The sequence below is a fragment of the Mus musculus genome, chromosome 16 (assembly GCF_000001635.26).
Source record: "Mus musculus strain C57BL/6J chromosome 16, GRCm38.p6 C57BL/6J".
Classification (NCBI taxonomy): domain Eukaryota; kingdom Metazoa; phylum Chordata; class Mammalia; order Rodentia; family Muridae; genus Mus; species Mus musculus.
The window spans coordinates 94,162,984-94,175,789 of NC_000082.6; the positions used below are offsets into that span (position 1 = coordinate 94,162,984).

General features: G+C 47.4%; 1 protein-coding gene across 8 annotated transcripts in view; it reads right to left on the reverse strand.

Annotated features, from left to right (window-relative positions):
• Nucleotides 1-12,806, reverse strand: part of Hlcs (holocarboxylase synthetase (biotin- [propriony-Coenzyme A-carboxylase (ATP-hydrolysing)] ligase)) — a 185,934-nt gene that overhangs the window by 33,678 nt on the left and 139,450 nt on the right. Inside the window, exon 7 of one of the 8 annotated variants that reach the window (XM_006522853.4) lies at nt 9,724-9,863. The exons of the other annotated variants lie outside the window; for them this stretch is intronic. Within the exon in view, the coding sequence (XP_006522916.1) occupies nt 9,767-9,863 (97 nt within the window). The 3' untranslated portion in view covers nt 9,724-9,766. Of the gene's footprint in view, nt 1-9,723; nt 9,864-12,806 lie in introns of those variants that run through there. 8 annotated transcript variants of the gene reach the window in all.

The following is a 12,806-nucleotide window of genomic DNA, read 5'->3' on the forward strand; positions in this document are numbered from 1 at the left end:
AAAGCTGTGGTATTGCTGAGATAGACACAGAGATAGCTACAGAAGCGACACCCCGTCTATTGACAATGTCCGCTGCCTCCTTCTCTGTCTAAAGTGCCAGCCTTTCTCTGCTAAGGATGGAGGAATCTACATAACGTTAAAAGCAATCATTTTCTCTTCTCAAAATGAGTGGAACGTGCAGTATCCACCCTCGAGTCCAGAAGTACTCGCACAGGGCGACCTTGTGTCCAGCCAAGGTTTATTGCCAAGGTTCCAGTTTATGCCCACGAGGCACGGCGAGGTTCCTGCATGTGGCTGCAGCCTTTGGCTTCCCCTGACAGAGTTCCTGGCTCTGGCAGGTTTTGGCTGCAGGATCTATCCTGAGACTGATTTATTCTGCAGTTCCTTTTTCTCTGTATGAATCGTATCCGTGTTGCCAAAGCAAGAGTAGAAAGAAGGAAAAAAAAAACCCAGACTTAAAAAATTTTTTACAAGGTTAAGAAAAACAGTCTTAATACAAAAATGGATTTGTGATCAAATATCCACTTCGGAAAACTGTCAGGATCAGGTAATGTAATGGACAATTTGGTCTCCATGCCTTCATCGTGACTGAGGGCTGTGCACACACATGCGACCCACACAATTCCAGTCGGACAAGCATGAGGACCTCAGTAAGATGCCCAGTGCCTAAATGAAACTGGGTAGTTGGTCCATGTCTGCAACCCCAGACTATGGGGCAGAGACAGGTGGGTCCCAGGGGTTCACTGGCCAAAACCTTGAACTCTAGGTTCTTTGAGAGGCCCCCCATCCCAAAATATAAGGGGAGAGCAAAAGAGGAAGATTCTAGATGTCAACCTCTGGCTTCCACACACATGTAGAGAGACATGCATACCCATATGTACACACAGGTACACACACATGCACACACATATACACACACAGCCCTATGGACACACAGCTACACACACACACACACTCTCTCTCACACACACAGCCATATACACACATACATACACCACACACACACATACTCCCCTAATATGGACATGAAGATGCACATACATACATGCACTCACACCCATATGGGCACACACGTGCGTGCACACACAGGTGCACATGCATATACCCATATAGGCACACAGGTAACTAATATACACACATATGGACACATAGGTTCACATACATGCATACACAGCCCCACACGGACACACAGGTACACACATACACACGGACACACACGGACACACACGGACACACACACACACACACACACACACACACAGGTCAGGCATGCCCTGAAGCTATGTGTGCTGAAGCAATGTGCCCTGAAGCAGATCTGTACTGGCTTCCTTGGGTTTAGGTGGCTCCTCCTCCCAGGCTGCCTGGCTCTGGGCTCTGTGTTTATAGGCAGGGTGGCAGGAAGGACATGACCTCTCCAGCTCACGGCGGGTTAAGCAGCCTGATTGAACGCTGCTGCTAATTAAGGGCCCCTCTTGTCTGGCAGGACCACCGGGGTACCTTCTGCACTTGTTCATGACCACTGCACCTCTCTCAGAAATTAACTCTTGATGAGTACAGACAGGGGCCCAGCTGGTCCTCCGAGTCCTCCCAACTAGATAAATGGAAAGTAATCAGAGCACTGCTGACTGCCAAGGGGAGAGGGGCGCTCCGTGACCTCTCGGTAAAACCCACAGTATACTTTTACTGCGGCTTAATTCTCCACACTGGGGGCACTCAACGGAACCAGGAATGGTGTGAGGAGGGCTACAGTGATGGTGACCGCATCCGGGGTGAAGCCCACCTTGAGAAGGGGCTGCTGAAGGAACACAGAAGTGACTTGAGGAAAGCTAATTCCTCCATCAGCAACGTATTTTTGGTTGTGCTGTTTCTCCCCACAACACTGCACAGACCCCAAACAGCTCCTAGAATGGTCTGCAAACAGCACGATGTTAAACCCTTTAAATGTTAAATCCTATTTCCTATTGCTTACAGAGGAAGCCTTCCTTAAAGCTAGATTTGTGGCCCCGGTGTCTAGCCCCTCCTTCCAAATACAGAAAAGAGGAGGCAGGCGTGTTGTTGATTATCTCCTAGTTCCTATGGATCTGGCGGGGCTGTGCTAAGTGCCTTTGGCTCAGGGTCTCCCTCAGCACTGTAATCCTGGTGTCAGCCTGGGCCACAGCCACCCTCAGGCTTGGCTGAGGAGGATCTAACTCTAAGCTTGTTACTTCCCCTTAGCTCTCTGTAGGCTGTCAATCAGGAGGCTTTGCCATGGCTCCGAGAGCCTGCCAGCTTGCTTTTCCAGGCTCCCTTTAGCTCTCTGGGACGGGGAGGGAAAGAGTCCATGAGGACAGGGAGAGGAGGGGAGGGGAGGAAGAGGCAGCAAGCAAGACAGACATAGCAAGGAAGATGCTAGCTACACTCTCCTTTGTAACCCAGGAATGACAGCTGTACTACCTGTGTTAGACTTGATTTGTCAGGATGAGTTACAATAGCCAACCTCACTCAAGGTAAAGGCTTATAGGAGAGTACCAAGGGTAGAAGGCAGAGGTCCCTGGGCTGTCACAGCTGCTGACCACAGAGGGACTCTTCAGGTGTTGGATGAACCAGGGCCCGACCTTCCATAATGAGCCCCTGGAAACTACACACAACTACACAGCAAGGTCCACATGTAAACTACACATGATTATACAGCAAGGTCACATGTAAACTACACATGACTATACAGCAAGGTCCACATGTAAACTACACATGACTATACAGCAAGGTCCACATGCAAAATATACATAACTACATAACAAGGTCACATGTAAACTGCAGCAAGGTTACATGTAAACTACACATAACTACACAATAGGGTCACGTGTAAACTACAGATGACTACACAGCAAGGTCACATGTAAACTACACATGACTACACGGCAAGGTCATGTAACAGGGCACATACCAGCACCATCGCTTTCACCCTTGCCATTCTTCATGTCCCATAGAAGCAGCATGGCTTCTTATCACAGATGGAGTATTCAGCAAGGAAAATCTGTGAAGGTCAGACCAGGGTAAACTAGTTTTCAGACATAGTTGTCCACTCTAAGATGCCAACTGTTGGTGGCCTGTCCCTTCTTATCACATGTGTACAGACTAGTATAGCTGCTGCTGGCACTCGCTCAGGGGTGCACCCTCACAACAAAAAGCGCCACTGGTGTGTTGGCTGTGTGTGATGGACAAATTCTGGGTCAAGCGCTTCCCGGCGTGATCCTACTCGTAGACAAGAAGGGATGTCAGCTACTCGTGTGACTTCACATCACTTAGGAACCACAGGTGAGCACTTCCAGGTCCTGGCAATACTCATGTGCATTTAAACAGACAGTAACAGACCATGTATCCAAGCTGTTTTATGGTCTTACATCAGAACACTACAGATTTAGGAAATCTAAATGAGCTGGCTGTGATAGTATAAACCATTAATCCTAGCACTTGGAAGACAGAGGCAGGGGAATGTCTGGGAGCTCAAGGCCAGCCTGGTCTATAGACTGAGCTTCAGCCACAACTACATAGTGACACCCCATCTCAAAAAGTAAATAGGTTAGTAAATAAATAAATAATAAATATGTATAAAGAGAGGAGGTTGGATAGCATGTGGGTGTAGTACTCATGTGTGGGGGTGTGCATTCACAGGTGGGGTAGTATGCATACATAGTAGGTAAGTATGAGTATGCATGTGTGCGTGTGTGTGGGTGAGAGGCAGTTGTCAGGGGTCTTCTTAATCACCCTTATATACCTGAGGCAGGGTCTCTCACTCAACCCCAGACTTGAATGATCAGGTTTGTCTATCTAGCCAGCTTGCCCTGGGGATTGCCCTGGGGATTGCCACACCCACTTGGCATTTAAGTGGTGTTGGTGACCCAATGCTGGCCTCATCCTTGATTGCAAGCACTTTACCTACTATCTCCCCGCACCCTCCAAAACCTGATTTACAATGAATATTTGGATCATTCATCATCTTGTTACGACTTAATTTGTAAAAAACTGGTTCCTTTTGCTTGTTTTAAAAAATTAAAACAGTATCCCTTGGCTCCTCATTTCCTGCTTCTTAAAAATTACTGGGATATTCATTTCAATTTCTCTTCTTAGCCGTGTTTCTTTACGTTTTTAGGTTATTGCACCAGGGACCACAGTCTATGCTGTAACTTTTTATAACCCGCCACAGTCAATATTGTACTGCTTCCTGTATGATGAAGAAACCTTAGAACCGAAAAGGCCCGTACCGACGGCTCTAGGCTGGAGCTGCTGCGTGTACCACATCTACAGATGTTATAAACCCCATGAGGCCATGGAATGATCCTTGCTCTAAATAGTTATGTGGTTAATCAGAAAAATTAAATACGGGAAAAGCACACAAGCAGTGTTTTGTACAAACAATTCATTTCCAGTTTTCCTCCTGGCTCCCACCAGGACCTGAGTTCCCTCTGGCATTATCTCTCCTCCTTCACAGAGGTCCCTTTAGCCTGTGTCACGGCAATGGTCTGCCAAAATGCTCTTATTTCCCCTTGATTCGGGAAGGACGCATCTCCTAGAAGTCAGAGTTGAAACTTCTCTTTCGGGATTTCATAGAGACACCCTCGTTCTGTTCCGTTCCCCTGGTTTCTGATGAGAAGTCCAGAATTAATCAGACGCCACTGTTATCTGGTATTACTTCTGTCCTCAGGTTTGCCTGTCAGTCTTAGGTTAACACTCTGAAAGAATCCCCCTGGATTTCAAATGCTACTTTTCTTCTTTGGCACTCTCTGAGCATCTTGTATCTACAAGTTTCTATTTTTCAGCAATTTCTTTAAAAATTGCTATCAAAATTCCTTCAATTATCCCTTCTGCTCCACTTGCCCTTTCTCTTGATTCATTTCCTCTCAACTATAACTACTAAGTGATTTATTTTTTAATCTGAGACAATAGTAGGAGTTGGGAAACAAGGCCCTGGGTTCAATTCCCAGCACTTCCTGTCCTCCAATAAAAAGATATCACACAGGTAACGTGACTGTATTTTCAGCCCCAGAATTTCTGCTCAGCCCTAGGTTTGATCAATTCTCTTTTCCCCCATCTCTCCTTCCTGTAGGCCCAGGGTGGGGGTGGGGTGGGGGCTGCGGGTGTCTTAGCAGCACAGAGAGCCTGCTGTAGCTCACCTCCGGGCTGGACTCAAGCATGTCCCCATTCTCCGAGCTGCCCTTCCTCAGTTCCAGTGAGTGCCTTATTTAGTTTTGTTTCCTAAACACCCTGAGGTGTTAAACTGTGTAGGATCCGGGGTTTGCTACTTTTCTTCTTACGTTATTGGTTCTTCTGCTCTGACTGGCAATTTCCCTAGGCTGAGTCCAATCTGCAATTTCTGTGTCTTGCAGGAAATGGCTCCAAGCACAGTTCAAATCCCTCTGAAGTGCCTGGAGGCTGTATGGCTCAAAAGTCAAAGATGGATGGGGACAGAACCTGGGGTTCCCCTCGATGGCTTTCTCTATCCCTCATCATGTCGTCTGCACTGGACCCTGTACTTACTGGGTGTCGTTCTACCCCCACCTGTGCTGAGGGTGCCTCCCACCTCAGTCCACCTGTTCGCCCCTAGCTAAAAGGTAGCCACTAAGTTACAGTTTCCACGTTGCTTTTGGTGTGAAGGAGGAGGGAGGATTAAAAAGAGCTGTCCCCTCTCCTCGGTCATTCTCCGAGGTAGGAGTTTCCTGATACCATCCTTGACAAGAGGAAGTCAAATCCTTGCAAAATGAGAAATGCAGAGAGAGTAGAAAGTGGCTGACTACAGAACTGAATTCAAGATACACCTGGAAGAGCCTGCTGTGGCAGAGAGGAAGGAATTAGCCAAAGAGGGGAGGCGGAGTTAGACCAGCGGTTCTCAACCTGTGGGTCTCGACCCTTTCTCAGGGGTCGAATTTCCTGCATATCAGATATTTACATTATGATTCATAACAGTAGCAAAGTTACAGCTATGAACCACAGCATGAGGGACTGCATTAAAGGGTGGCAGCATTGGGAAGGCTGAGAGCCACTGAGTTAGAATGAGAACCTGCCCGAAGGGCTCTCATTGGCCAAACCTGGGGCTCGTAATCAAAGAGAATGAATCATGTAGCCAATGATATCATGTTAGATAAAAGCACACTGTTGCAAACTACTGCTTGAAGGAAAGAAAAGATAAAACTTCTTATTCTGAAAACTACTCTTTTTTTTTTTTTCCTGTTTCAAAAAGCTTTATTTTTCACTTGGTCCAAGACTTGGGAGAGGCTCCAGGGCAGTTACAACGCTGCCTAGTGGCCTGGAGGTCCTGAGGCGGGCTGGTGCAGAGCAGAGGAGGGAGGCGCAGAGGCCTCCAAGTTGTGCTTGAGAGTGAGCCGTTCAAAGAGATTCTCCCCTAGAGATGCCTGGGGCGTGCCCGTCTGCGCTGGGTGTGGCCCTGCCAGCCTACGGAGGCTGGTCAGGTGGTCCTCCATCTTCTTGAGAAGCTTCACCTCCTTATCCAGGAAGTGGCTTTCCAAGGTGCCACAGAGATGAGGGTCTGTGCGGGCAGAACCCAGGGCATGCAGATCCAGGAGGGCCTGGTTCAGGCTCTTCTCCAGGGCCAAGGCAGCTTCCATGGCCTCCTGGGTTTCACCCCATTCATCTTGAGATGCCTTTTGCATGTCCTGGAAGAGTGCACGCCCCCCTCGATCATTCTCTGCATATGCAGCAGAGGATGGCCTTGTTGGACATCAATGGAAGGAGAGGCCCTTGGTTCTGTGAAGGCTCAAGAGATGCTCCAGTGTAGGGGAATGCCAGGGTGGGGAAGCGGGAATGGGTGGGTGGGTGGGTGGGTGGTGAGTAACTTTATAGAAGCAGGGGGAGGGAGGATGGTACAGGAGTTTTCCAGACGGGAAACCGGGAAAAGAGATAACTTTTGAAATGTAAATAAATAAAATATCTAATTTTTTAAAAAAAGAAAATGACTCTTTATGAATGAGTAGGTAAAGAATGGGGAACTAATACCAAGGAAAATCAGCAATTTACAAAAGCAAGAAAATAACTGATCCAGGCAAGGACCACGCTGGCTATTGTATTGGAGAACCAAGTCTCATGGTTTGAGACCATGGTCAGCTGACATTTTCTGTCTTAGTCACTCTTCTGTTGCTGTGAGGAGAAGCCATGACCAAGGCAATGCTTATAAAATAAAAGACTTACCAGGTAGCTGGCTTACAGTATCAGAGGCTGAGTCCATTATCACTATGGTGGGGAGCATGGTGGCACATAGGCAGACACGCATGTTGCTGGAGCAGTAGCTGAGAGCTACTCATCATGATTTGCAGGCAGCAGACAGATCAAAACTGGTCCTGGCATGGGCTTTTGAAACCTCAAAGCCCACCCGCAGTGACATATTTCCCTCCAACAAGGCCACACCTCCTAATCCTGCTAATCTCTTCATTGAGTCCCACTGCTCTGGTGACTGAACATTCAAATATAAGAGCCTGCGAGGGCCATTCTTATTCAAACCACCACACCCTCCTTTAGGAAGTGAGGTGAGACAGCTGTCTAGGACCAGGAGGTGGAGGATAAATGCTCACCAGGAAGCAGAGAGATGGGAAGGGACCAGGACCCAGTAAAACCTCGGAGTTGCCTTTCCCTCTGTCCTGGTTCCACCCACCAGGCCCCAGCTTGTGAAGTTCCCACCGTCTCCCAAGGCAGCAGCTGGGGACCAAACCTTAACCACACAGCCTAAGGAGGGCATTTCAGGCTCGGACCTTCACAACCACAATGGCTTACCCGAAAGGCGGTTTCTATGTATAATGGAGGAGCCCACACTTACTGCCTTCACCAACAGGGCAGGCTCACATGCTAACAAGACTGAAGTAAGTGGGGCGCCTCCTTACTCAGGGCGTTCTGAACAGAGTCAAGTTCTTGGTCTTAACCTCTGACGTACAAGATGCATCCAACTCAAAATGTAGCTGGTGTAGTTTTTTGTTTGGGGAGGGTCATTTGTTTGTTTGTTTTTAAAGCTGATTAAGGAAACATAAGTACGGCAGTGCATAACTGTGGCTGCATCTCGGTTAGAAGTATACAGTCACACAAGACACTTCATACAGCTGAAGAATTTGAACACAGACTGGACACCAACGAGCCAATGTTTCTATGAGCATCATGCTCACCCAGGAAGGAATTCTTACTGGTAAAAAAAAAAGCATGGTAGAGCCAGCAGGAGTAGTATTTCCTCGAAGCAGGTCAAAATATGAATCGCTGCAGAATCTATGTGTGCTATAAACTGCTGTTCACTATACCATTTCTTCAACTTCCCAGAGTGTTTAAACCAGTACTTGTAAAATGTGGGGGGAAATCTATTCTACTGTGTGGTAAGGTCATGGCTTAAAATTGGGGATTAAATCCAGAGTGGAGTGGTTTTCATGGCTCATCCTGTATTAGTGCAGAGGGCAACAAGCTGGTTTCTTTCCACCACTCTCTCTGCTTTGACAGTGCCTGGGTAGAGAAAAGTGACTCGCAGGTGGCACCTACCCATCCCAGGCCGGCATGACTTGTTAACTCTAGTCTAGGAACAGCCCCTGTAAGAGGCACTCCAATGTTATTACTTATTCCTGGTGTCCCCACCCTGACCTACAATATTCCAGATAACAGAGGAAGCACTGGGGACAGACAGACTAGACACCTTGCCAGCCTCCAAGGGACTGGAGTCTCTGGCCACAGAGAAGAAAGTAAGCCACTATAAGTCAGTAGGACCAACAGGATGATGATTCACTCCGGGAGGAGGGGGACACAGTTTTGCTCAGGGCTCCCCAAGAGCCCAGTGGACGGATGTCCCCCTACTGCCTCAGGAGGGCAGGCATGGTTTCAAGCACATAGGTAAGATGTCTAGCCTCACAGACATGGATTCCCTACTCAGTCTCCCTCTGTCTTTAGTGCTGCAAACCACTGCAGAGCAGCAGCTTAGAAAACCCTGCTGCTGGTCTGGCTCATACCTGCAGTGGCTGGGGCAGCTTTATCAGGGGCAGAAGAGCCACATCAGCATGGTGTGGTTACAGCATGGTGACAGGCCGCCAAGGTGGTGGCAGTTGGAAACGTAGCCAAAGCTGCATGGGATTTGATTCCTCCTCATAAAGCTGTGTGGTCTTCTACAGTGTTCCAAGAGAGCAGATATGGAAGTTGTCAATTGCTTAAGACCCACGTCTGGGATGCCAGCAGTCGTTGCTGACCCAGAGCCCAAACTCAAAGAGGGGGAGACACACAGTTAAATCTAATTTTGAAATAACCCTGCAAAAAAAAAAAAAAAAAAAAAAAAAAAAAAGGCAACATCTTGCTATGTAGGCCAGGCTGGCCTCAAACTCACAGTGATCCTCCAGCCTCAGCCTCCTAAATGCTGACATTACAGGCATTTGCCACTTTGTCCAGTTTTGAAATGCTCTGTGTAAGGGGACACATTTACTTTAAACCATTAAACATATACAGGTCAATATCCAGCCACACTGTAACACAACAGAACCGATCTACTTTAAAAGGATACATTTACCTTACACCTGCAAACATAGACACATCAATGTCTAACCACATTATAACACAACAGTCTTTGCTACCTGGAACTTGATACAACAACACAGGCTTCCCTTACAAAGTCAAGCAAGGGCTCTAGAAAAAATGTACATCATTTCACAGTACAAGAACCAACTACTATAAACCAAATGCTCTTTCTCCCAACCTTCACCATTGCTTGCACTCACCTAGGCAGAAAGGGAACATGGAAAGGAATCAGGTGTGATCATCGGTTTCAAATTACCCACAACACTGCAGGGAGCCAAAGATTGTCCAGTGAACTCTGATAGATGGGACTCATGGAAGCCAACTGTGAGGGAAGTCCCGGGAGCCTAGTGGGAGAGTGGGTGGAGCAAAGGTACACGTTAACTGCGCTCTCTCACCTATTTTGAATTCAAAGCTTTATTAGATGAAGCCATTAAGAGAAGGCAAAAATATTTATACATGAAACAAATCCAGACTATATGTAAATCAAATCTCACGTAGTAAGTCTTAAGTGGGAATAATAAAGACAGATTTTAAGAAAGGTTTAGGTCTGGGGTGTAGCTCAGTTGGTAGAGTATTTGCTAGCATTCAGGGAGCCCTGGAGTCAATCCTCAGCACCACATATGCTAGGCATGGTGGCACACACCTGTAATCCTAGCACTGAAGTGCACTTGTGCACCGACAGGGAGGTTCAAGGTCATCTTTGACTATGCAGAGAATTAGAGGCCAACCTAGGACACATGAAATCCTATCAGAAGGAGAGATGGAGGGAGGGAGGCAATTTGGTTGAAGAGCTTAGTTCCAAATTCTCCAACATGTTGCCAGTGGAGAGACAGAGGCCCTCTTGGGGGCCTAGGCATCCATGGAAAATATCTAGATTCCCTGAGACTGACATGATGAACAAAAATATGGGTGTGTGTGTGTGAGCACTCGTGCCTCTCACTGAGATAGGTACAAAGATTCAGGTTCAGTTTTTTGGAAGAAATGTGGTTCTGAAGTTCAAATAATTTACAGAGGCCAAGTCTGGGGAACTGTCCTCTGCTTTCTTCATGGGCTGTGGCAGGTGCACACTGACACTCACATGACTCACACACACACACACAGAGGATTTATCACAGTGGTTTACAGAAGAGAGGGAGAAGGGACAAATTAAACCTTTCACATCTAACATGTTCTCCCTCTCAAAGGGAAACAAGTCATACAGACAAGAATCCCTGAGTGTCATTGCTACACATCTTGCAAATATGTAAAGCACAAGGATACGTTTTCCTGGTATTAAGAGTGTCGCTTCGGCAGATTATAAATTCACTCAGCGATCTTCGGCACCGGCCTCTCGGTCCTAAGCAACGCAAACAGGCTGCCTAAACACCCAGGGTTCTCAAGCTCCCACTTCCAGTTCTTCCACCACATCATTTCCTGGATAATCTCTCTCATAGCCGAGGCCCAGAGACATACTTCTTTGTGCGCCACAGGTCATCGTGCCAACAGTGAGAGTTCACCCTGTGAGAGGATGAGCTATTCAACGGAGTCCTGAAAGAACTGACCAGGGCTGTCCACCTCCCGGGGGTGGGGGACGTGGTAGAAACAGATGCTAAGAGAATGGTCTGAGGCCATTTTCAGTTGGAAGGATGGGGAGGGTCACAAAGACCGAGTCACATGTCGGCTTCTTGCAAACGATGCCAGCACTTGGTGCCAATGCAATTATGAGTTGGAAAGTGTGTAATGAGCAAAGCAGCCCATAACTCCTCGCGGAACATGTATGCACAACTTATTAAGTGACATTAAAAGCAAAAAGTCATGGCGCACGCTGGAACCTCCGCTCCAAGGCTTACTGCTTTGGGGCATTTGAGTCAAACCCCTTCATCTGGAAGTACCTAACAATGAGAAACGTTAGGTCAGGCGCTCTTGGAGAAACAGCTGCGAGCCCTCTGCCTAATGAGGTGATTGGGCCAGCACTTCAGGTGGCTCCTCCAGTAAGAAGCCCAATAGTTAAATCTAACGTAAGCCTAACCCCCAACCTGCAGAAATGAAAACACTCATATGTCGTATGTGGGTGTTTTTCTCTTCCAAAAGTTTCAAACTGCCAGCTCTCCCACCTAAAGGCACCTGGTGGAAAAACATGTCCTCACACTCAGTGGACTTCCCTGGAGAGCAGGGACCAGCTCACTTGGTCTTTAGAGGCTTGGCAGAAATTTTCCCTCATGGTCTCCAGCCCCCACCTCCTAACACACATATCACCAAAGCCAGAGGGACAGCACTGACCCCTCAAAGCACCGTAACTCGTCCCTTTCAAGACTGTCGCTGAGGGATGGAGGTGAGTGGATGACTGCTAAGACGGCTCACACACCCCATATTCCATAGAGGAACTTTCCCTTCTTCCCACTGTACCGTCAGACTTCACAGAAGGCCCAGCTAGACGACAGGATCATCCCCCAAGACTGTGTTCAAGGCTGTATTGAGAGGTGAGGGCATCTCACAGGGGTTGGGGGACTGGTGGAAGGTCTTTCACAGAGGGTGTCTCTGATAAGGATACTGGGACTCTGACCCCTTCTTATCTGTTTCACTTCCTGGCCTTCAGGTGAGCCATTATATTCTGCCTCATCACAGAGCCAATGGGGCCAAGCAGCCATGAAAGAGAGCAGTGGCTCTCACCCTTCCTAATGCTGAGACCCTTTAATGCAGCTCCTCATGTGCTGACCCCAACCATAAAGTTATTTTCGATGCTGCTTCAGAACTGTAATTTTTCTACTGTTATGAGTCATAATATAAACACCTGATATGTAGGATATCTGATATTCAACCCCTGTGAAAGGGTTGTTTGACCCCCACAAAGGGGTCATGACCCATGGGTTGAGAACCACTGAACTAGAACATCTAAAATCATGAATCAAAATAAACCTTCCCCTTTTAGAAGTTGATCGTTTAGGCATTTTGTCACAGTGATGGGACACTGACATAAACGTGAATTTCCGTTCAACAAAGGTCTGTATGGACGGCCCTGAATTACTAGGGCAATGATTCAGGGCAAGCTGTGTCTGTATGCAGCCACAGTCACAAGTTTTAACCACGCCCTATGATGCTAAGCTACAATGTATCTAAGTCAGACCTACTAAACACATTTAGTCCCACCTCCCTCCCTTCCTTCCTTCTTTCCTTCAGTAAATTAGGATTTTTAATATTTCTTTTCTTCCTTGTCACACTTTTTAAAATCTGTGTCTGTCTATCTGTCCCAAGTGTCCCCATCTTGGGACACTTGGGACAGTCCCTGCCTATGCACCTGTGTAAAGCCA